Source organism: Aquarana catesbeiana, linkage group LG06 (genome assembly GCF_042186555.1).
Source record: "Aquarana catesbeiana isolate 2022-GZ linkage group LG06, ASM4218655v1, whole genome shotgun sequence".
Lineage (NCBI taxonomy): Eukaryota > Metazoa > Chordata > Amphibia > Anura > Ranidae > Aquarana > Aquarana catesbeiana.
This window is the reverse complement of record NC_133329.1, coordinates 70,364,165-70,389,891: the sequence shown is the minus strand read 5'-3', so window position 1 is coordinate 70,389,891 and position 25,727 is coordinate 70,364,165. Positions and strand designations below refer to the sequence as shown.

Here is a 25,727-nt window from a genome sequence, read left to right as displayed (position 1 = left end):
GGACAGAGTGCAAAACTGATTTCCGCACTGCGGTGCGAGTGGGACGTCATCATATGACATCGTCCCAGAACGAAAGAGCCGCTGCCCATCTGTCATTTGACAATATATATGAGCGGGAGGTGATTAAAGGTGTAAATTTTGTGATATTTTGTAGAACAATTCTATTATGACCGCTCTTTAGGTTGTATTACCTGTCATATGGAGGTCTCGAGTTCCAGGCTCCTTCAGGGACTCATGTGTCCAGGTCACACGCACCGAGGACTTGAAATATTGCAGGGGAACGACACACTCACTTATAGCATCAAAGGTTTTCTCATCATTGGTCTGAATTATTTTCTTGGTTGAGCTCATAGTTTCTTTTTTTCCTTCTCCTTGGGTCCATGTAATGGAAATAGTTTGGGGGTAAAACCTCATTAAACTCAGAGAACACACCACATGGTCTGATCCAGAGATGGTAAACTTCACATTATTCTCCTGGGGGGCAACTAGAAGAAGATGAGAGAGTTTAAAGATAGCAAATAATACATCTTTATATCCAACGGCTGTTTAATATGATGATACTTTATAAAAATGCCAACAATAATAATAATAATATCTGTCTATGTATAAAGTGCTCAAATTTTACACACCCTGGCAGAAATTATGAAATTTTGGAATTGACATTAAAAATATGACTGATCATGACAAAAAAAAATATTTTATTTAACCACTTCAGGCTGCTGAATGACCAGAGCTTTTTTGCGATTCGGCACTGCGTCGATTTAACTGACAATTGCGCGGTCGTACGACGCTTTACCAAAATTGATGTCCTTTTGTTCCCAGAAATAGAGCTTTCTTTTGGTGATATTTGATCGCCTCTGCGGTTTTTGTTTTTTGTGCTCTAAACAAAAAATAGCGACAATTTTGAAAAAAAAACAATATTTTGTACTTTTTGCTATAATAAATATCCCCATTTTTTTTAAAAAAAGCACATTTTTTCTCAGTTTAAGCCAATGTGTATTCTTCTACATATTTTTGGTAAAAAATATCACAATAAGCGTATATTGATTGGTTTGCGCAAAATTTATAGCGCTTACAAAATAGGGGATAGATTTATGGCATTTTTATTATTATTGTTTTTTTTTACTAGTAATGGCGGCGATCTGCGATTTTTATCATGACTGCGAAATTATGGCGGACACATCGGACAATTCTGACACATTTTTGGGACCATTGGCATTTATACAGCAATCAGTGCTTTTAAAATGCATTGATTACTGTAAAAATGTCACTGGCAGTGAAGGGGTTAACACTAGGGGGCGATCAAGGGGTTAACTGTGTTCCCTGGGAGGTGATTCTAACTGAAGGGGGAGGGGACTGACTAGAGGAAGTGACGGATCTTGGTTCCTAGCTAATAGGAACACACAATCTGTCACTCCTCTCAGAACAGAACAGGGACTTGTATTTACACACACACTTCCATGTTCTGTCCACCAGTTTTTCTTTGTATCCAGAACAGTTCTTTTGGCAGTTGTGGTTACAATCTTTCTATCAAGAGATCCCTGAATTTTCCACTTCGTAATAAGTGATTGAACAGTACTGATTGGCATATTCAAGGCTTTGGATATCTTTTTATTTTATTTTCTATCTTTATAAAGTTTCATACCTTTTTACGCAGGTCTTTTAAAGGTTCCATTCTGTTCCCCATGGTTCAGTATCTAGCCTGCTCAGTGCATCCATGTGAGAACTAACAAACTCATTGACTATTTATACACAGACACTAATTGCAATTTAAAAAGCCACCGATGTGGAAAATTAACCTTTAATTGTCATTTTAACTTGTGTGTGTCAACTTGTGTGTCTTTACCAAAGCCAAAGGTTCCAGGGGATGGCAAATTTTCATCAGGGCCATTTGGGTGATTTCTGTTTTTATTATGATTTAAAAAGGAGCCAAACAATTATTTGATCATAAATGTCTTCGTATGATCACTATCTTTAAAGAGGAGTTCCGCCCGCCCCCCTTTAAATATTAAAAGTCAGCAGCTACACATACTGTAGCTGCTAACTTTTAACATTGGAACACTTACCTGTCCTGGAGTCCAGCGATGTCTGCACCGGAGCCCGGCAGTTTAGCCTTTCAGCTTTACGGCCGGGTCCCTACTGCACATGCGCAAAGAGCGCTGCGCTCTCTCACTGGCCCATCAGAAGGGAGGAGGAGAGGAGCTGAGCTGCTGATGTACTTCGCAGCGGCCTGGTCTCCTGGGAGTGGGGACAGGGTACCTGTAAAAAACAGATACCCGCTCCCCCCCCAAAGGTGCTAAATGTGGCACCGGAAGGGGGGGAGCTACGTATGACGTCACCCGCGGCCATCTTCTTGGTTGGTGGTACACGGATATGTCTGTATAAATGCACTTGGTTCAAGTGCTCTGTTTGTAAGTAATGTTTTAATCTTTTTAATAAAGTGATCTGCATACGGAGAGCACTAGGTTGTTCTGGTCGCATTAGGGAGGTGAGAGGCTGGTATTGTCTGTGGTGAATGGGCTGGACTCACTCTGAACACTTGCATGCCTATTACTTGACACTTCACACAGTTGCTGATATCTTGAGTTTTTTAAGATTCATTGTTTCATGGACTTGTTTCATTGTTATTCAGCAGTTGGTTTATTTGCGCAGCACCGATTTATGTTACATATTTTCAATATCAATGCCAAAAGTTCACGATTTCTGACAGGTAATGCAAACTTTTGGGCACAACTGTATAGTATGTAGTTTAATTGTCCAAAAACAGCTCTTCACCTGTGCCCAAATGGTAACATTCACCAATTCTTTGACAAGTTGGTTTGAATATAAAATCACCAGTATATACTGTATATACATGTAGCTCTGGTAGATTTCTAATCTACCGCTTATATGTAAATTTAGTGGGTTATCTGTGCTGTACATAGTTCAAATTTAATCTAGGGCTAAATTAGCCTCTGTTCCAGCATTGGCTGTATTGCGTGCAGTTCCGCACTGTTGCCTGTAGGTGTCGTTGTCACCATATGTCAGTGTTGGAATGGAAAGCAACAAGCTGAAGTATATTGAGTGCTCTTCTTTCTCGGAGGCAACTCAGCAGAGGTGGTCCGCTGCTGTGCATTCTGGGAGAAGTTACTTAAGGGGCAGACGCCATTTTTCTTTCTCTTTCACCTGCTGGCCCTCCTGGCCTAAAGGTATGTGACGGGGAGTTTTACTTCGTGGCCCTCCACGCCGGAGGGCTGCGATGCTGCAGCCGTGCAGGTAGGCCCAGAAGCCTGTCTGGGGCCTACTGCTGCTGTCTGTCCTGGGGGAAGAAGCCAGACAATTGAGAAGACCCAGGGGAGGACCCGTCTTCGGAGAGGACCGAGCGGAATGCTGGTGTCTCAAGAGGGGCCTGGTGACTCGATTGGAGGACGCATCTTAATCTAATCTATCACACAACTGCCGGGTCGGCTTAAAGGTTCTGGTACTGTGTTACTGTTCATCTAAAACTACTACGTCCTGTGGCAGAGGATCGTACAGTTAGATCGCTCTTCTAAAGTCTGTGGGAAAGACTTTTTGTTCGTGCTACGCTCCAGCTGCTAGGTCAGTGAGAGAGACCTATCCAGGTGGGCAAAGATTTAATCCTGGAGTGAAGGTATAATCATTCCCCAAGATCTCAAATTCCTTAGTGTGCTAAAGAAAAGGTATTTGAACCTCCCTGCAACTCTTCTTCTACCTCTTTCCTGCTACTTCTTCAAGTTACTTCCTATTAAAGCATTGAAAAAGTACTAAAGTGACTGGTGCCTACATTGTCGGAGACAAAGCTCAACATGGACTCTAAGTTCTGGTATTGGTGAAACTAAAGGTAAAAAGGTGACGGTAACAGCCCGATTTAACTCAGCAGCTCCTTGGGGGGGTTATTGCTACAAACAGTAAGTCCCAGACAAAACCAGGCTAAAAACAGACTCAATTAGAATGATGTCAGATGGGTACGTTTAGTGTCACTGCCATCTTTTCCTAACTGTTACATAGTACAGTCTACCAACATGATATCACACAAGTATGTTGATGATAATTTTTCTTTAGGTAGAACTGTGGACAGGTTATGGACATCAGCATGTCTTAATGACACCTAAATAAGCTTTAAAACAAATTCTCACTGACCTCTGAAGGTGCCGTTATGGAGAAATTTGTTCTCAAATTTCAAAGAGAATCAGTGAAGTCGTTCAAGTTGGGCATTGGCACATTTCTCTTCCCCCTCTTCCTGTGCACCTGATCTTTGTTTACCTTAAACATCAGATGGTGGGAAGGCTATCAACTGAAGGCCCCTTTCACACTGACGGACCGATCGGCTCTGATTGTCAGTTTTTCTGGCAGACCGAATCGGACCATTCACTGCTCTCTATGGAGTGACAGATGTCAGCAGACATGTATCCGCTGACATGCACCTGCATCCGATCCCGTCCGCTAAAAACAGAAGGATGGAGATCTGTTCCCCATCTGCCTGGCAGATCAGATCAGATGACAGCTGGATGAAAACAGACAGGCAGTCCGTTTCCATCCGACCGCCCCATAGAGAATATCGGTCTGTGATCGTATCCACTCTGCATAGCAGAGCAGCACAAACCTGTCATCCTCCTGCTCAGTGGGGATCAGTGCACAATCCTTCGCTGAGCAGGCAGTTGCGCTTGGCGTAGTCCATCCCGTTTGCAAGGGGCTTAATGCTGGCAAAGGTAGTAGGGGAGAATTGAGCAGCTGAGTCATTGCTAGGAGTAGGATCATGGTTAGCTGTGTTGCCAAGTTACTGCTGGTAAGAGCAACAGTGGGAGCTGAGCTACCGAGTCACTGCTGGGAGGTAGAGATGGGTGAGCTAAGTTCATGAGTAACTGCTGGAAAAAGGGAGGGGGAGCTAAAAATGAGCTGAGCTGAAGATCTTTGCTGAGAAGGGAGGCAGGAAGAGCTGAGCTACTAAGACACTGCCGGAGGGGAAAACATGGCAAGCTGAGCTAAGAAGGGGTATTTGGAAAAGATGAGATTCTGGGTGTTTGAGCAGGGTAGCTGTGCATGTGTCTCTGCTGTAAACTTTGAGGATAGATTGCTGAACAGTGCCTGCACCCTCAGAGGTTAGTGGGGACGTGTTTTAAGCTCATTTTCTGCTTGTTAAGAATATGTAAATATTTAATTGTTCATATCCGGGACACAGTTCTATGATAAAGACCCTTCTAATAACATCCTAAAGTACCCATAAGCATTAAATGATAATCTTCTAAATCATGTGATGCCTCTCACGTTGCACAATTTTTCAAAGATTCATCTGTTTCCTAATAAATGTAAAAGACTCCAAAAATATAACAGTCGAGTCAAGGGAAATACTAGTTACACACTACTAAGTCTTCAATAATATTAGTAGTAATGGCACTAAGAGCACCCCTTTAACTTCACTTTATATTGGCATCAATGAGGTGATATATTTTCACTGTCACTGATTCACATTATTTCCCAGCATTAGTTTTGTTGCTGCAATGGCTGTTTGGTCTTGGGTATTTTTAGTGTGTTCCTATAAAATTTCTGTAACAGACTCACCATTTGTCCTAGCCAGTCCTGTGCTTCGTTCTATTGGGTGTTCCAGGCTGGGATGTTCCACTCTGCAGATAATCTCCAGATCTTCAGTGACTGATTTTGGTATGAAGTATAGAGAAGGGGAGCAATGATAGGAATTATTAGCCATTCTCTCATGTTTTATTTCAGAGATGGTGTAGTCTGTATTCTGAGTACAGTCCATTATAGATCCTCCCTTCTTCTCTAACCAAGTCACTCTCGTGTCTCTGGAGAAATAGCCAGACACTTTACACTTCACCGTAGATTGTTTCTGTACTTGCAAAAGGATTGGGGTGATTTCTTCAATTCTTGGATGCCAAGGAAAATCTAAAAGTAAAAATGCGGAATATTTAATTAAGTTGGTTCATACAGTTGCACCTTAACCACATCTTGAATCAAAGGTCACTGAAAACTAGTAGCCAAATTGATCAACGTTATTATTTGTTCGCTAACACCAAAGTAACTCTATACATCTTTTTCCTGTTAGACTGTTTTAATAAATACCATGATCAGATAAAAATAGCCTGCTACTTTTTAATGCTCTAAATGTATCTAACAGTATTAAACACATTAACATGGCCATCTTCAGACTGCAATAGCATCTACAGGCTGAAGAGGTTTACTAGAGGTATTTTTGAAAGCACAGTCGAATTGGGCAATTTTTTGCATCAAAAGAATGGGAAGGGGAGAAAGAGGTGCCAAGCCGCCAATGGTGTAGCAGGCATATAACAAGTTCCATGTGGAGCCGATGGTGCAGATTCAGTGACTAATGAAGAAGGCGTAGTTTGGCCTCTGAAACGCGTTCCTGATTGGCTACAGAATTTGTGAGTGCAATTTAGATTAGATACACTGTTGAATAAATCCTGCTACACCATTGGTGGCAGGGAGCCTCTTTCTACCCTTCGATTATACCCCAATTGATTATAGCTAGGACCTTTGGGATTATATATGTCTATATATACATGCATATATCGTTGTAATTTTATATCATAACTTATCAGCATTATTTGAGGTGTATCCACTCTCATCTGATGTCCATATTGTCCCTCATACACCATTCAATCTGATTGCTTAAGATCAGCCCTTGATTGAAACAAGTGTATCGCTGAGTGTTAGTAGTTTTTCTCTTTAATTTTTTCCATCAAACAACAATTCTCAACCAGTGTTCCATGGAATGCTTGGACTCCCCCCGGAGGTTGCTAGAGGTTACTTGAGCTGTGGCTGATTGACCTTCCATTTAGTGGTACTTGCATAGTTCTGGAGCCAACGCTACTTGTCAGAGCTAGCAGCAGAGGCATTCTTCCCACGAACCACCAATGTAAGGAGCATTCTTCCCATTTACCACCAATTTACAGAGCATTCTTCTCACTGAAGACCACTGTAAGGAGCATTCTTCCCACTGACCAACAATATAAGGAGCATTCTTCCCACTGACTACTAATGTAAGGAGCATTCTTCTCACTGACCACTAATGTAAGGGGCATTTTTCTTGCTGACATCCGAAAGAAAATGTAAATTGGTTACATATGTCTGTTACATTGCTTCTTACAGCATATATTATACAGTACCATACTAGGAGGAGTGCACCATGATTATGTGCATACTGGGAGTATCTGGTGACTAGGGATGAGCTTCGAGTTCCAGTCGAACCCATGTTTGACTCGAATAGCGCCTGTTCAATTGTTCGTCGAATTGCGAACGCTATGGGCGGTTCACGCCAAATTCAAGTGGCGCGTCACGGCCCATAATTCACTGCGGCATCGCAGTGCATTGCTGGCTGATGTTTGGCCAAGCATGCACTATGACCCGCATGCTTGGCCAATCACAGCGCCGTCTGTACAGAGAGCCGTAATTGGCCAACGCCAGGGTGGCTTTGGCCAATTATGGCTCAGGGGGTTTAGTACACGCCCCACACTATATAAGGCTGCCTGCGTGGTGGCCTTGTGTAGTGTGTTGCAGTGGCGGAGAGAGATAGACAATGAGACAGTGTCACTTGATTTAAGTTAGGTAGGCAGGCGAGTCAGTTAGCTGCACTAACAGTGTATTGTGTATATATATTTTTTTTGCATCCTAGGTGTTGTATATATATATATATACATACACTGTATTCAGTTTAGCTAGATCCGTTCCTGTTATTCTCTTCCTAATATACTGACAGGCAGGCAGGTGTTTTTACAGTATTTACAGTTAGTGTACTGTGCCCTTTGCACAGTGTGCACCTAAAGCTACCTGAAGACAATTGCTGATGTTCTTCTGATCCTATTAATACCACAGGCAGGCAGCTGCAGTATTTACAGTTAGTGTACTGTGTCCTCTGCACAGTGTGCACCTAAAGCTACCTGAAGACAATTGCTGGTGTTCTTCTGATCCTATTAATACCACAGGCAGGTAGCTGCAGTTTTTTATAGTTAGTGTACTGTGTCCTCTGCACAGTGTGAACCTAAAGCTACCTGAAGACAATTGCTGTTGTTCTGCTCCTATTAATACCACAAGCAGGCAGCTACAGTATTTACAGTTAGTGTACTGTGTCCTCTGTACAGTGTGCACCTAAAGCTACCTGAAGAAAATTGCTGTTGTTTTGCTTCTATTAATACCACAGGCAGGCAGCTACAGTATTCACAGTTAGTGTACTGTGTCCTCTGCACAGTGTGCACCTAAAGCTACCTGAAGACAATTGCTGGTGTTGTTCTGCTCCTATTAGTACCACAAGCAGGCAGCTGCAGTATTTACAGTTAGTGTAGTGTGTCCTCCGCACAGTGTGCACCTAAAGCTGCCTGAAGACAATTGCTGGTGTTTTTCTGATTCTATTAATACCACAGGCAGGCAGCTGCAGTATTTACAGTTGGTGTACTGTGTCCTCTGCACAGTGTGCACCTAAAGCTACCTGAAGACAATTGCTGGTATTCTCATACTAATAATACTACAGGCAGGCGGTTGATTCTGCTAGTTGCAGTATAATCAGTATATATATATATATATACATCCCAGCTTTGTGCAGCTACATCTCACTGCAGGCCATTAGTATGTCTGGAAGGCCAACAAGGAGAGGCAGACAGTCACAAGCCAATAAAAGAGGGCAAGCAGGCTCTGTGTCTAGAGACAACAGTGCTGGTCATGGACACGGTGCATCCTCATCAGCACGTGGCTGTGGGATGCGCTTGTCCTTTTTTTTGGCAGCTGGCCGTGTTGAGCCGCAACATGCTGAAGACATGGTAGAGTGGATGACCAAGCTGTCCTCATCCTCCTCATTCTCTCTCACCCAGGCTCAGGGTACTTTGTCTGGCAAAGCAGCTGCCAAAGCGGCCTCTTACCTTGGCTCAATGGCATCAGTCACTCCTTCCCTAGTCCTAGCTGCAGCTTGAGAAAGTCACGTGACGGTGGCGCAACGCGTGGGAGGAGCCTAGGACGCACTGTGCAGTCTGTCTGTGTTGGCTGTGTACTGCAGCGATCCTGCTCTCGTCCTTGGCGGCTGACTGCTATTCACACCTGCATATGCCTTTCCTAATATGGGGCGCACATGAGTGGATCTCATAGCATGTTTGCTGGTGTACTATATCTACAGAGCATTGCGCAATGACATTTCTCTTTTTATTTGCTTTACATATGAAAAGCTGAAAACCACATCTTATGAGGTTGGAGCTGAATGACACCATCGTTCAGGATTAACAAGCAAGTACTCCAATTAAGCAATTTCAGAACTTTTAAAACTGGGACTACATTTTATTTTCCATTTAAATTGGCTATCTTGTCCTTTCACATATTATATCATCAGTGTGGCTATTTTTTATCATTGGATAAATAATCATTATTTATTTATGGCCAATCATCTGGTTTATCACTTCACTATATATTTATTTTTAACAATTTACACTGTGACACTAGGTATTTATTAGTTTTAACACATGTGGTCACTTATTTTAGCTGCATTCTCAGTGCACACTAGTTGGATTTTTTATGTGATTTTGTATGTGGGTTATATTACTTATTTATTTTCCACTGACCACGCAGTGAAGCGCTTCAATCTTTTTTATTTTATTTATTTAAGGTGTAGAATTAGGTGTGTCAGAGCCAAGTACTTTCGGGCAATCTGCTATCGGTACACCGACGTCAGATTGTACCAGACAAATTTCCCTGCCCCAGCTGCTGCACCGCCAAAAGAAGTTCGCTCCCAGCCATCCACATGCCCAGCGGTTGAATGCTAGCTTGGCTAAATTGCTAGCACTTCAACTGCTGCCTTTTCAGTTGGTAGACTCTGTCCCCTTCCGTGAGTTTGTGGAATGTGCGGTTCCTCAGTGGCAGGTTCCCAAACGCCATTTTTTCTCACGGAAGGTGATTCCGGCTCTCAACCGGCATGTGAAAGGCAATGTCTTGGGCTCGCTGGACAGGGCGGTCAGTGGTAAGGTGCATATTACCGCTGACTTATGGTCCAGCAGGCATGGACAGGGACATTACCTATCTTTTACCACGCACTGGGTGACTCTTCTGGCAGCTGGGAAGGATGCAGGACAGGGTGCAGTAGTGTTGGAGGTTGTTCTGCCACCACACCTCCAAAATTCTACTAGTGGTGATTCTGCCACACCTCCCTCCTCCACCCCCTCCTCTTCTTCTTCCTCCATGGCCTCTTCCTGTGCTAATACGTCCTCGGAACTAGCGGTGCTCCGTAGGCATCCAAGGGGCTACGCAAGCACGCCGGCAAAAAGATGCCATGCGGTGCTTGAGCCGCTGTGCTTGGGGGACAGGAGCCACACTGGGGCAGAGATTCTGTCAGCTCTGCAGTGGCAGGTTCAGAGGTGGTTAGCGCCACGCTAACTTAAGCCAGGAATGGTGATTTGCGACAATGGCACCAACCGTCTCTCCGCCCTCCGACAGAGACAACTGACTCATGTGCCCTGTTTGTCTCACGTCCTTAACTTGGTGGTGCAGCGGTTCTTGGGCAGGTACCCGGGCTTACAGGATGTCCTGAGGCAGGCCAGGAAAGTCTGTGTGCATTTCCGCCAGTCATATAATGTATATAACAATGTGGCGCTAAAAAAATATATTGTCCGTTATCGGGCAAAAATCCCCCAGAATGTTCGTCTGGAGATTGACTTGCACAATAAAGTGTTACTAGAACAAGACTCAATTGAAGGAGCCTAAAGGTGTGTACACAGTAATTCAAACGTTGGTGCTTGACGCATGTGACTAGTGCTCTTCCTTATTTAAATCATACATATGGGAGTGATAACTTTCTAAAATCATGAACTAGTAAGACATGTGTACTCCCCAAAGGAAGTATACACGGAAAATAACAATAAACATAAATGTGCACACATCTGAAAACGTAAAACAAGTGTAACAGCAAAAAGGTGATACACTTATATATAACCACTAATAATGGTAAAATTAAACAAGTGTAAAATCAAAAGAGGTGAATATTGCGTGTGCTCAACACATCAAAGTTAATTAGTCAGTGTTCACCAAAATATTATATAGTGCATAAATCAAGTGTTGAAAGTGTTGAAAAGGAACCAGCTCCAATGCTTCCAAATGGATTGGATTTCCTTGATCTATAATAGCTGGAATGGACCTTAGGGTGGCCTGGCACTGGAACATCTGGTGGATGTATATAACGGATAAAATACCCTTACCAGAATAGGTGGACTTACTAGCCAAGGGCTGCGAGTCAGACAGGCTTGTATCAAAACCATCCGAGGAGTAGTTATCCCAGAGGAGATAGGTGCAGAACCAGATCCCGACACGGTGAAGTGTGGTAACAATTACTCACCAATCGTCCCGATCGTAATCATACACTCTTGGAATCTCTCCAGTGCAAGCAGGCAAACGCTGATACATACACTCCAAATACAGGTTGATCCATAGGGTGTATGTCCCTCAAGGGGAAAAAATGAAAAAAATAAAAAAAATCCTCCACATAGTGTAAATCCGCTGCATAAAAAGTTTAATGAAATCAAATGGTATTCTGGTACTAACACAAACAGAGCCCAGATAAAAATTGACAGTATAAAAAGCGCTTAGAAAATATGTGGCTCAGCAGGCATATCGGATCCGACGCGTTTCGTCCTCGTGGACTTCAACTGGGGTGTATGCCTGCTAGCCACTGACATCCTTATATATGAAATATGAAGACAAACATCCAAATCACCTGTTTTCGCCATGTGAAGCATCACTTCCGGGTTCATGGAAAATGGTGTCTAGGGTGTTGTCTACAAAAGATCTCAGGCCAATAGGGAAAGGGTAGGAAACCACGCCTCAATCTGGCCCTCCTATAGAGTGTCAACCGAGTATTCCGACTTGCCCATTGGCAGAAAAAATAACGCGTAATACTCCTAGGTGACCCTTCCGCCAATCCAAACGGTCAGAAAAAGGTCACCTGATACCGCAATGATGGACACTCAGCTCATCTAATCAAGACGTCATATAATGAAGAAGTCATATAACGCCAGTGCTCGGCTGGGTGACCTCCAAAACAAATTTAACTAGCTCAAGAACCGCCTAATCTGTGACACCAGGTGGAACTCAACGTTAGCCATGTTGCAGCGGCTGCACACACAACAGAGGGCCATCAATGAGTACCTATGCAACTATGGCACCAGGACAGGGTCAGGGGAGCTTGGCTTTTTTCCCCACGCCAGTGGGCTATGATCAAGGATGCATGCACTGTTCTGTCACCATTTGAGGAGGCCACGAGAATGGTGAGCAGTGACAGTGCATGCATCAGTGACACTGTCCCTCTTGTCGACCTGTTGGAGCACACGCTGCGTGGAATAATGGACAGGGCACTTGAGGCAGAAAAGGGGGAGGAAGAGGAGGACTTCCTTACCTCTCATGGCCCCCTTTATCCAGACAGTGTTCCTGCGTGCCCGCAGATCACACAGGAAGAGGACGAGGAGGAGGAGGATTGTGTCAGCATGGAGGTGGAGCCTGGCACTCAGCATCAGCAGCAGTGTTCAAGGGAACATTTACAGTCCGAAGAAACCCATGGACTTGTACGTGGCTGGGAGGAGGTGGCTGCGGATCATGTCGTCCTTAGTGACCCAGGGGACCCTGGACCGAATGCCTCAGCAAACCTACGCTGCATGGCCTCCCTGATCCCGCAAAGCCTGCGGAAGGATCCTCGTATTTGTGGTATCAAGGGGAGGGATCATTACTGGCTGGCAACCCTCCTTGATCCACGTTACAAGGGTAAGGTTGCGGACCTTATCTTGCCATCGCAGAGGGAGCAGAGGATGAAACATCTTCGGGCGGCCTTGCAGAAAGGTTTGTGTAATGCGTTTCCAGAGCCTGGGAGGTTACAATTTCCTGGTCCTCCTGGACAACGTGTTGCTGAGGCTTCGGTCAGTCACAGAAGGAGCGGTGGAGAAGGTGGCCGTCTGACCGATGCGTTCAGACAATGTTTTTAGTCCGCAGCCCCAAGGTATGATCGGTTCCAGCAACCATCGCCAGCGTCTGATTCACATGGTGCAGGAATACCTAGGGGCAAGATCAGACTTGGACACCTTTGCCACCGAAAATCCTCTGGGTTACTGGGTCTTGAGGATGGATCATTGGCCAGAGCTTGCACAGTATGCAATTGAGCTACTGGCCTGTCCTGCATCCAGCGTTCTTTAACCACTTCAATACCAGGCACTTATGCACCTTCCCGCCCAGACCAATTTTCAGCTTTCACACTTTGAATGACAATTACTCAGTCATGCTACACTGTATCCAAACAAAATGTTTATCATTTTCTTCTCACAAATAGAGCTTTCTTTTGGTGGTATTTAATCACCACTGGGTTTTTCATTTTTTGCGATATAAGCAAAAAAACTGCGAAAATTTTGAAAAAAACTTACTTTTTTTTAGTTTCTATTGTAAAATTTTGCAAAGAAGTCATTTTTCTTCATAAATTTGTGCCAAAATGTATACTGCTACATATCTTTGGTAAAAATAACCCAAATTAATGTATATTATTTGGTCTTTGTGAAAGTTATAGAGTCTACAAACTATGGTGCCAATCACTGAAAATTGATCACAACTGATGTACTATCTCACCTGAAGGCCTATCTCATTTCTTGAGACACTAACAAGCCAGGAAAGTACAAATACCCCCCAAATGACCCCTTTTGGAAAGTAGACAGTCCAATGTATTTACTAAGAGGCATGGTGAGTTTTTTGAAGCTGTAATTTTTTCCCACAATTCTTGGGAAAATTAAGATTTTTTTTTTTTTTTTTTTTTACACAAACTGGTCATATTAACAGGTTATTTCTCTCACACAGCATATGCATAATTGCAACTACACCCCAAAATACATTCTGCTACTCCTCCTGAGTATAGCGATACCACATGTGTGAGACTTTTACACAGCCTGGCCACATACAAAGGGCCAACACTGAAGTAGCACTTTCAGGCATTCTACAAGCATAAATTGCACATATCCTTTCTCAACCACCTATTACACTTTTGAAGGCGCTGGAGCACCAGGACAATTGAATTGTCCACAAAATGACCCTATTTTGGAAAGCACACACCCAATGTATAATTTGTGAGGCATAATGAGTCTTTTGAACGGTTCATTTTTTCCAGAAGGTTTTGAAAAAGTGAAAAAAAAATGAAAATGCATTTTTTTTACACAAAGTTGTCCATTTATAAGATATTTCTAACACATAGCATGTACATAGCAAAAATGACACCCCAAAATGCATTTCTCTACTCCTCCTGAGTATAGCGATACCACATGTGTGAGACTTTTACACAGCCTGGCCACATACAAAGGGCCAACACTGAAGTAGCACTTTCAGGCGTTCTACAAGCATAAATTGCACATATCCTTTCTCAACCACCTATTACACTTTTGAAGGCGCTGGAGCACCAGGACAATTGAATTGTCCACAAAATTACCCCATTTTGGAAAGCACACACCCCAACGTATAATTTATGAGGCATAATGAGTCTTTTGAACGGTTCATTTTTTTCCAGAAGTTTTTGGAAAATGTGGAAAAAAAATGAAAATGCATTTTTTTTACACAAACTTGTCCATTTATAAGATATTTCTAACACATAGCATGTACATAGCAAAAATGACACCCCAAAATGAATTCCTCTACTCCTCCTGAGTATAGCGATACCACATGTGTGAGACTTTTACACAGCCTGGCCACATACAAAGGGCCAACACTGAAGTAGCACTTTCAGGCGTTCTACAAGCATAAATTGCACATATCCTTTCTCAACCACCTATTACACTTTTGAAGGTGCTGGAGCACCAGGACAATTGAATTGTCCACAAAATGACCCCATTTTGGAAAGCACACACCCCAACGTATAATCTATGAGGCATAATGAGTCTTTTGAACGGTTCATTTTTTTCCAGAAGTTTTTGGAAAATGTGGAAAAAAAATGAAAATGCATTTTTTTTACACAAAGTTGTCCATTTATAAGATATTTATAATGCATAGCATGTACATAGCAAAAATGACACCCCAAAATACATTCTGCTACTCCTCCTGAGTATGGCAATACCACATGTTTGAGACTTTTACACAGCCTGGCCACATACAGAGGCCCAAAATCCAAGTAGCACCTCCAGGCATTCTAGCAGCATTAATTACACATATCATTTTCTGACTACCGATCACATTTTTGCAGGCCCTTCATATTTCTAACACATAGCAGGTACATACCAAATAACAAAAGATTACCTGTGGTTTTAGAAGTGCAGTGGCCCACAGAGGAGAGCATCGGTCCAGGCAGCAGGCAGGAATGAGGTCAGCGACAGCAAAAGCAATCATCCAGGCAGCAGGCAGGAATACTGTCCATAGTTCATACAGGCAGAGATACTGTCAGCACAGCCAGAGCACAGCCAGAGCACAGCCAGAGCACAGCCAAAGCACAGCCAGAGCACAGCCAAAGCACAGGTCAAGGTAGCAGGCAGAGGTGTCCCGGCAGAAATACTGTCCAAAGTCAGTAGAGGCAGCAGGCAGATATATGGTCAACACAGCCAAAGTATTGGTCCAAACAGCAGGAAGAAACATGGTCCATAATGTCATGGGTCTTTACAGGCAGCAATATGGTCAGCACAGCCAAAGTATTGGTCCAGGCAGCAGAAAGGACCATCAAGCTTAGGGCCAGGGGGACAGGGGTAGAGGCTTCTCCCACCCAAATCGCTTTGAAGCCTCCAGGCAACCAGACCCTGTTCTGGGAGCACAGAAAACGAAAAACTGGTTTTCTCTACTCAGAACGCTATTCTGAAGCCCCTCACATATGTGAGACCCCTGTGTACTAAAGTAGATGGCCAAAAGATCAGTCCAAGTGGCAGGCAAAAACATGGTCGATTAACAGGCCAAGGTCGGTACACGTGGAAGTCAGAAACGTGGTTTAAATCGGCAGGCAGAGGCATCGTCGGTAAACAGGCTGAGGTTGGTACACGTGCAAGTCAGAAACGTGGTTTAAATCGGCAGGCAGAGGCATCGTCGGTAAACAGGCTGAGGTTGGTACACATGCAAGTCAGAAACGTGCAGAAACGGCAAGCAAAGACATCGTCGGTAAACAGGCCAGGGTCAGTTAATTAACATGGTAGCAGGCAAATGGGGAAATGTCAGTCTGGTAATAATACAGGGAACTAATATTGGATGAATGCATGATAATTTCTGAAGCAATCTCAGATGCACAGGCCAGGTTGGGAGGGACATTGAGGACAATAATAGCTGGAATCTCTTCTTACTCCTCCTCTGCTGCATACACGGCATTTCTTTTGGCGTCTTCTTCCAGATTCTGTGGGGGGAATGCTATAGGGAAGGTGTTGCTCGTGAAGTCTACTCACAGCATCCGAGCGAATGCTTCCTGGGGGGGGACCTTGTTGGTAAATGAGGGCAGTGACGATCGATTCAAAATACTTGAGGTAGGTGACTTGTTGGTTTTGAGTTGCTTTTTGGTAGCAGAAAAACGAATTAAAAAGGGCCATGTGAAAAAGGTGAAAGGCAACTTTCTTGTACCAGTAACGGGACTTTCTGTTTGATAAGTAGGGCTGTAGCATCTGATCGTTTAAATCCACCCCCCCCATATACATATTGTAGTCGTGGACACATTCGGGCTTTACAATGGGGCCGCGTCTTCTTTGGATCTCCACCGCGGTGTCATTGTGGATGGTAGAGAGCATGTGGACATCTTTCTTGTCCCTCCACTTCATGGCCAACACCTCCTCGTTCCTCATGAATGCCGATTCTCTCTTTCTTAATTTTTTTGCCAACAGATTTCGTGGGAATCCCTTACGTTTTTTTTTTTAAGGTACCACAGGCCGGGGTTTTTTATTATAAAGGTGACGAAAAAGGGGCAGGCTGGTATAGTAGTTGTCGACATATAAATGGTATCCTTTGTCGAATAGGGGGTATGCCAGCTCCCAGACAATTTTCCCACTGGTTCCAATATATGTGGGGCAATCATGGGGCTGGAGCTGGGAATCTTTGCCTTCGTAGTTCCGGAATGTGAAGACATATCCAGTGGCTCGATCGCATAATTTATTTAACTTCACCCCATACCTGGATCTCTTGCTTGGTATATACTGCTTGAAGTGCAGTCGGCCAGTGAAATGTATGAGGGACTCGTCCACACAAATTTTTTGGTCTGGGATGAAAACTTCTTTGAATCGCTGGGAAAAGGAATTGATTAGGGGGCGTATCTTGAACAATTTGTCATGGTTGGGATGATCTCGGGGCGGGCACTGGGAATTGTCACTGAAGTGGAGAAAACGCATAATCATGTCGTATCTTGTACTGGACATGACAGCGGAATATATGGGCATGTGTTGGATGGGGTGGGTGGACCAATATGCATGGGCTTCATTCTTTTTTGTAAGCCCCATATTAAAAGTTAGGCCCAAAAACATTTTAAATTCATCCAGTGTGACACATCGCCACTGGAACATGCGGGCGTAGGAAGAATTGGGGTTGGCAGCAATAAATTGGGATGCATATAAATTAGTTTGATCCACCATATTCTGCAGAAAATCTTGGGGGAAAAATAAAGAAAAATAATCAAATTCAGAAAAATTCGTAGTGTCGGGCTGCACACCTGGCTGTGCGGTGAAAGGGGGGATGATAGCAAGTCCTGAGTTGGCAGGCAACCATAAGGGGTTTGCCAGGGCATCGGAATGTAGGACTGGGGTGGGGTTCTTCGGGTTGGGCGGGTAATTCCAGTGCTTGTACTGGGCTCCTCTTCCTCTTCCTGGGGTCTGGCGCTGCTGGTGGTAATTCCAGTGCTTGTACTGGGCTCCTCTTCCTCTTCCTGGGGTCTAGCGCTGCTGGTGGTGGGCAGATCTCCTGATCTTGGTCCTGATCTTGGTCCTGATCTCAATCTTTTGGGAGGGACGGTTTCCTCCGCGGACTCGGACTCTGATCCACTATCCTCCACTGGCTCGTATTCCAAACCAGATGATGTGAGCTCCCCGCTGCTCCCATCATCCAACATGGTAAGAATCGCATATGCCTCCTCAGGTGTGTAAACCCTTTGGGACATTATGGCAATTCTTATTGGCGGGCCTGTGTCGTGGTACAGATGGCGGTATGGGTGGTGGTACTGATGGAGGTACGGGTGGTGGTGGTGGCGGTACCGGTGGTGGTACGGGTGGTGGTGGTACCGATGGCGGTACAGGTGGTGGTGGCGGTACAGGTGGTGATTGTGGTACCGGTGGCGGTACAGGTGGTGGTGGCAGTACCGGTGGCGGTACGGGTGGTGGTGGTACCGATGGCGGTACAGGTGGTGGTGGCGGTACAGGTGGTGGTGGCGGTACAGGTGGTGGTGGCGGTACCGGTGGCGGTACAGGTGGTGGTGGCGGTACAGGTGGTGATGGCGGTACAGGTGGCGGTATGGGTGGTGGTGGTACCGATGGCGGTACTAACGGTGGTACGGGTGGTGGTGGTACCGATGGCGGCACTAGTGGCGATACTGGTAGCGGCCTGTGTGGGAGTATAGATGGTGGGCCTGATGGAGGTACTAGTGGCGTTACTGGTGGTGGTACCGATGGCGGTACTGGTAGCCTGTGTGGCGGTACTGATGGCGGTACTGGTAGCCTGTGTGGCGGTACCGATGGCGGTGAGCCTGTGACAGATGGGCTGGTTGACAGATGGGCTGAATCACAGATGGGCTGATTGACAGATGGGCTGATTGACAGATGGGCTGATTGACAGATGGGCTAATTGACAGATTGGCTGATTGACAGTTGGGCTGATTGGCTGGGCTGTGTGACAGGTCCTCTTTATTGGGGGGGCGTGTTTTGCACAGTACTGTACAAACAGTATTGTCAGACAGACACTGAATAACTCACTGATCCCTGCTCGATCGGTGTGTGAGGAGAGAGCAGGGATCAGATAGTAACAGCAACTTTTTTGTTTACATTTGTGACAGGCTGTGATTGGACACAGCCGGTCACCTGGTAAACAGCCAATTTCATTGGCTGTTTACCGATCGGGGAAGCGCTGTGTCCAAGGGACACTCGCCTTCCTCGATCACTACTCTGGATGCCTTCGCGCGCCGCCGAGTTTATTGTGACAGGTGATCGGCTGTGACTTTGACACAGCCGATCACGGGGTAAACAGCCAATAGAATTACCTAGATCGAGGAAGCGCTGTGTCCGAGGGACACGTGCCGCCGATCGCCGCGCTGCGCGCTCCCGCGGGCACGCGCCGGCATGTTATCCTGCTGGACGTCATATGACGTCCAGTCAGGATAACTCAACCACTTCCCGGACGTCAATATGCAATTGACCGGGCGGGAAGTGGTTAAGAAACGCACATTCAGTGCTGCTGAGGCTTTGTAACCGATCACAGGGTGCTCCTGTCCACCGAATCGGTCGATCGGCTGACCTTTATAAAAATGAATCAGTCTTGGATCACCAGCTACCAAGCACCTGATGCTGATGTAACTGAATAATTTTTTTTTTTTTTATGTGAGATCCCTTCAACACTGCCTATGATGATGCTGAGTGACTATCCTGTTATGCTGAGTGACAATCCTCTTCCTCCTCAATTTTCATGCTGATAGCTTGTAAGTACATTTTTGGTTCTGGGCATCACCAGTGGCTAATGCCCAATTTTTCTGCCCCTGTTTACCAGGGGCGTGTAATTACAATTTTGATTCAATACTTTGCAGCAGGGCTCATTCCTGTGCTCCAACTATAGTATCTGTGAGGGGTTGCAGTGTTGTGACAGCAGTGGCTAAGGCCCAATTTTTCTGCCCCTGTTTAACAGGGGCGTGTAATTAAAATTTTTGATGCAATACTTTGCAGCAGGGCTCATTCCTGCGCTCCAACTAGAGTATTTGTGAGGGGTTGCAGTGTTGTGGCACCAGCACCAGTGCCCAAGGCCCAATTTTTCAGCCCCTGTTTAACAGGGGCGTATAATTACAATTTTTGATGCAATACTTTGCAGCAGGGCTCATTCCTGAGCTCCAACTATAGCATCTGTGAGGGGTTGCAGTGTTGTGACACCAGTGCCTAAGGCCCAATTTTTCTGCCCATGTTCAACAGGGACATGTATTTACAATTCTTGATCTAATATTTCACAGCAGGGCCCATTCCTGCGCCCACCAAGAGTAACTGTGAGTGCTTACAGTGTTGTGGCAACACCACCACCACCAAAGGCCCAATTTTTCTGCCCCTGTTCAACAGGTGCATGTAATTACAATTCTTGATATAATAATTCACAGCAGGGCCCGTTACAGCGCCCACCAAGAGTAACTGTGAGGACTTACATTGTTGTGGCACCAGCACCACCACCACTACCGAAGACCCAATTTTTCTACCACTGTTCAACAGTTGCATGTAATTATAATTCTAGATCTAATAATTTACAGCAGGACCCGTTCCTGCGCCCACCAAGAGTAACTGTAAGGGCTTACAGTGTTGTGGCAACACCAACACCTAAGGCCTCAATTTCTGCAGAGTATATAGGGCAGGCCCTTACTTTTAAACATCCAATTTACAAATGACTCCTACTTGCAAACAGAAGGAGACAACAGGAAGTGAGATGAAATCTACCCCTAGGAAGGGAAATTCTCTCCTGTAAGAGTTAATATGGGAAAAACGTGTCTCCTCTCCACTGATGCATTATCACCAATCCTTGTTTCACTAAAAAACCCAAATTTTCAAAAAACATTTGTCATTGGGACAGAAAGTGAGGTGAAATCTTCTGAAGAGGGCACAGACAGCAAAACAAATGTTACAGGGGTGATAACCCTTCCCTATGTTTTCCAAAAAGCTTAAAAAATAGATTTTTTGGCTGGAGCTACATTTTAAAAATGTACCAGTTCAAAATTACAAACAGATTCTACTTAACAACAAACCTACAGTCCCTGCCTTGTTTGCGCCACCTGTATACTGCTGTTCAGAGTATACAGGGCCTGGGGGCCCCACGCCTTTCCTTTTATTAATTTGGGTGCGGGGTTCGACTTAATATCTATACAAGACCCAAAGGGCCTGGTAATGGACTCGGGGGGGTACCCATGCCATTTGTCTCACTGATTTTCATCCATATTGCCGGGACCCAACATTACATTAAAGCCGCAAGCAGTCTTAAATGACTTTTATTCCTTTACAAACGTCATTTTGTGCAGGGGCTGTTCTAAGCACGGGAAACACGCGCCACTTTACAGGCATACTATAGACACCCCCCAGGTACGACATTTAAAAGGAATATTTTGATTTTTTTTTCACTTTAAGCATCATTAAAATCACTGCTCCTGAAAAAAACGGACGTTTTTAAAACTTTTTTTGCATTGATACATGTCCCCTGGGGCAGGACCCGGGTCCCCAAACCCTTTTTAGGACAATAACTTGCATATTAGCCTTTAAAATTAGCATTTTTGATTTTAAACGTTCGAGTCCCATAGACTTTAACGGGGTTCTAAAGTTCGCGCAAACTTTTGGTCCGTTCGCAGGTTCTGGTGCTAACCGAACCGGGGTGTGTTCGGCTCATCCCTACTGGTGAAGTACTTGTACATATTCAGCTTCTGGGTCTCACGTACCATATAAAAGTGTCTGATATGAAAATGTCTGTGTTGTCTATAGTAATTGCTCACCATCTATCTTACACAATGTCATGGTAGGTGGAATATAAAACCAAGTAGGAATTGGCCGAACACCCCCCAGTTTGGTTCGCATCCAGAACATGCGAACGGACTGAAAGTTTGCGCGAACATTCAAACACCGTTAAAGTCTATGGGACTCGAACGTGAGAAATCAAAAGTTCGAATTTTAAAGGCTAATATGCAAGTTATTGTCCTAAAAAGGGTTTGAGGACCTGGGTCCTGCCCCAGGGGACATGTATCAATGGAAAAAAAAGTTTTAAAAACGGACGGTTTTCGGGAGCAGTGATTTTAATGATGCTGAAAGTGAAAAATAAAAGTGAAATATTCCTTTAAATATCGTACCTGGGGGGGTGTCAATAGTATGCCTGTAAAGTGGCGCGTGTTTCCCATGCTTAGAACAGTCCCTGCACAAAATGACATTTCTAAAGGAATAAAAGCCATTTAAAACAGCTTGAAGCTTTAATGTAATGTCGGGTCCCGGCAATATGGATGAAAATCAGTGAGACAAACGGCATGGGTACCCCCCCCTCAGTCTATTACCAGGCCCTTTGGGTCTTGTATGGATATTAAGGGGAACCCCGCACCCAAATTAAAAAAAGAAAAGGCGTTTCGCACCCAGGCCCTATATACTCTAAACAGCAGTGTATAGGCGGTGCAAACAAGACAGGGACTGTAGGTTTGTTCTTATGTAGAATCTGTTTGTAATTTGGAACAGGAACATTTTGTAAGTGTAGCTCCAGCCAAAAAATCTATTTTAAAGCTTTTTGGAAAACATAGGGAAGGGTTATCATCCCTGTAACATTTGTTTTGCTGTCTGTGCCCCTTTTCAGAAGATTTCACCTCACTTTCTGTCCCAATGACAATTGGATTTTGAAAATTTGGGGTTTTTAAGGGAAACAAGGATTGTGATAAATCAGTGGAGACACCTTTTTCCTATATTAATTCTTACAGGAGAGAATTTCCCTTCCTAGGGGTAGATTTCCTCTCACTTCCTGTTGTCTCCCACCGTTTGTAAGTAGGAGTTGTTTGTAAGTTGGATTTTTGAAAATAGGGGACCGCCTGTATATACTATACGGCCTGCCCTTTACACTCTGTGGAAAATTGGGCCTTAGGTGTTGGTGGTACCAGAACACTGTAAGCCCTCACAGTTACTCTTGGTGGGTGCTGGAATGGGCCCTGCTGTGAAATATTATATCAATAATTGTAATTAGATACCCCTGTTAAACAGGGGCAGAAAAATTGGGCCTTAGGCGGTGGTTGTGGTGGTGGTGGTGGCACAACACTGTAAAGCCTCACAGATACTTTTGTTGAGCGCAGGAACAGGCCCTGCTGTGAAATATTAGATCAAAAATTGTAATTAATTACACGCCCCTCTTAAACAGGGGCATAAAAATTGGGCCTTAGGCAGTGGTGGTGGTGCCACAACACTGCAACCCCTCACAGATACTCTTGTTAAGCACAGGAATGAGCCCTGCTGTTAAATATTTAATCAAAAATTCTAAGTACACGCCCCTGTTAAACAGGGGCAGAAAAATTGGGCCTTAGCCACTGGTGGTGGTGCCCAGAACCAAAAATGTTCTTAGAAGCTATCAACATGAACATTGAGGAGGAATAGGATAGTCACTAGGCATAACAGGATAGTCACTCAGCATCAGCATAGGCTTGAAGGGATCTCACATTCATAAAATAATTAATCGGTTACATCAGCATTAGGTGCTTGGTAGCTGGTGATCCAAGACTGATTCATTTTTATAAAGGTGAGCCGATCAACCGAGTCGGTGGACAGGCTCACTCTGTGATCGGTTACAAAGATTCCAGCAGCACTGAATGTGCGTTCTGAAAGAGCGATGGATGTAGGACAGGCTAGTAGCTCAATTGCATACTGTGCAAGCTCTGGCCAGTGATCCATCTTCAAGACCCAGTAACCCAGTGGATTTTCGGTCGGAAAGGTCTCCAAGTCTGATCTTGCCCCTAGGTATTCCTGCACCATGTACAACAGACGCTGGCAATGGTTGCTGGAACCGATCAGACCTTGGGGCTGTGGACTAAAAAATTGTCTGAACGCATCGGTCAGACAGCCACCTTCTCCACCGCTCCTTCTGCGACTGACTGAAGCCTCAGCAACACGTTGTCCAGGAGGAACAGGAAATTGTAACCTGCCAGGCTCTGGAAACGCATTGCACAAACCTTTCTGTAAGGCCTCCTGAAGATGCTTCATCCTCTGCTCCCTCTGCGATGGCTGGATAAGTTCCGCCACCTTACCCTTGTAACGTGGATCAAGAAGGGTTGCCAGCCAGTACTGATCCCTCTCCTTTACACGAATCCGAGGGTCCTTTTGCAGGCTTTGCAGGACCAGGGAGGCCATGCAGCGTAGGTTTGCTGAGGCATTCGGTCCGGTGTCCTCTCGGTCACTAAGGACGACCTGATCCGCAGCCACCTCCTACCAGCCACGTACAAGTCCATGGGTTTCTGGGGATTGGAAACAATCACTTGAAAATTGCTGCTGATGCTGAGTGCCAGGCTCCACCTCCATGCTGACACAATCCTCCTCCTCCTCTACCTGTGTGATAGGTGGGCCCGCAGAAATACTGTCTGGATAAAGGGGGCCTTAACAGGTAAGGAAGTCCTCTTCTTCCTCCCTCTGTTCTGCCTCAAGTGCCCTGTCCATTATTCCACGCAGCGTGTGCTTCAACAGGTGGACAAGAGGGACAGTATCACTGATGCATGCACAGTCACTGTTCACCATCCTCGTGGCCTCCACAAATGGTGACAGGACAGTGCATGCATCCTTGATTATGAGCCACTGGCGTGGCGAAAAAAAGCCAAGCTCCCCTGACCCTATCCTGGTGCCATACTTGTACAGGTAGTCATTGATGGCCCTCTGCTGCATGTGCAGCCTTTGCAGCATTGCCAACGTTGAGTTCCACCTGGTGGGCATGTCACAGATTAGGCGGTTCTTGGGCAGGTTGCATTCCTTTTGGAGGTCAGCCAGCCGAGCACTGGCATTATATGACTGGCAGAAATGCCCACAGACTTTCCTGGCCTTCCTCAGGAGATCCTGTAAGCCCGGGTACCTGCACAAGAACCGCTGCACCACCAAATTAAGGACGTGAGCCAAACAGGGAACATGGGTGAAGTGTCCCTGTCGGAGGGCGCAGAGGAGGTTGGTGCCATTGTCGCAAACCACCATTCCTGGCCGAAGCTGGCGTGGCGTCAACCACCTCTGAGCCACCCCTGCAGAGCTGACAGAATCTCTGCCCCAGTGTGGCTCCTGTCCCCTAAGCAGACCAACTCAAGCACAGCATGGCATCTTTTTGCCTGAGTGCTTGCGTAGCCCCTAGAATGCCTACGGAGCACCGCTGGTTCCGAGGACAAATCTGCACAGGAAGAGGCCATAGAGGAAGAAGAAGAGGAGAGGGTGGAGGAGAGAAGTGTGGCAGAATCACCACTACCAGCATTTTGGAGGCGTAGTGGCGGAGCAGCAACAACACTGCACCCTGTCCTGCATCCTTCCCAGCTGCCAGCAGGGTTACCCAGTGCGCCGTGAAAGAAAGGTAACGTCCCTGTCCATGCCTGCTGGACCATGAGTCAGCGGTAAAATGCATCTTACCGCTGACCGCCCTGTCCAACGAGGCCAAGACATTGCCTTCCACATGTCGGTAGAGAGCCGGAATGGCTTTCCGAGAAAAAAATTGGCATTTGGGAACCTGCCACTGAGGTACCGCACATTCCACAAATTCTCGAAAGGGGGCAGAGTCTACCAGCTGAAAAGGCAGCAGTTGGAGTGCTAGCAATTTAGCCAAACTAGCATTCAGCTGCTGAGCATGTGGATGGCTGGTACTGAATTTCTTTCGCTGGTTTAGCAACTGGCGTAGGGAAATATGCCTGCTACAATCGGATGTTGGTGTACCGCTAGCAGATTGCCCGGAAGTGCTTGGGACACCTAATTCTACCCCTTCATTCCTCTCAGTGCAGGTCTCTGAGAGGACTGAAGTTACAGTGGGGTTGGAAATCCCAGCTGATGAGGAGCAAGGAGAAGTCCGTCTTGTTCTTTGGTGTGGGTCTTTTAAGTACTGTTGCCAATGAACTGCATGGG

General features: G+C 45.3%; 1 protein-coding gene across 1 annotated transcript in view; it reads right to left on the bottom strand.

Annotated features, from left to right (window-relative positions):
• LOC141147981 (uncharacterized) overlaps positions 1-25,727 on the bottom strand; it is a 181,948-nt gene that overhangs the window by 112,669 nt on the left and 43,552 nt on the right. Inside the window, exons 9-10 of the mRNA XM_073635137.1 lie at positions 5,560-5,901; positions 192-485 (exon numbers count right to left, since the gene is read on the bottom strand). Coding sequence (XP_073491238.1) covers positions 192-485; positions 5,560-5,901 — 636 coding nt within the window. The remainder of the gene's footprint in view (positions 1-191; positions 486-5,559; positions 5,902-25,727) is intronic.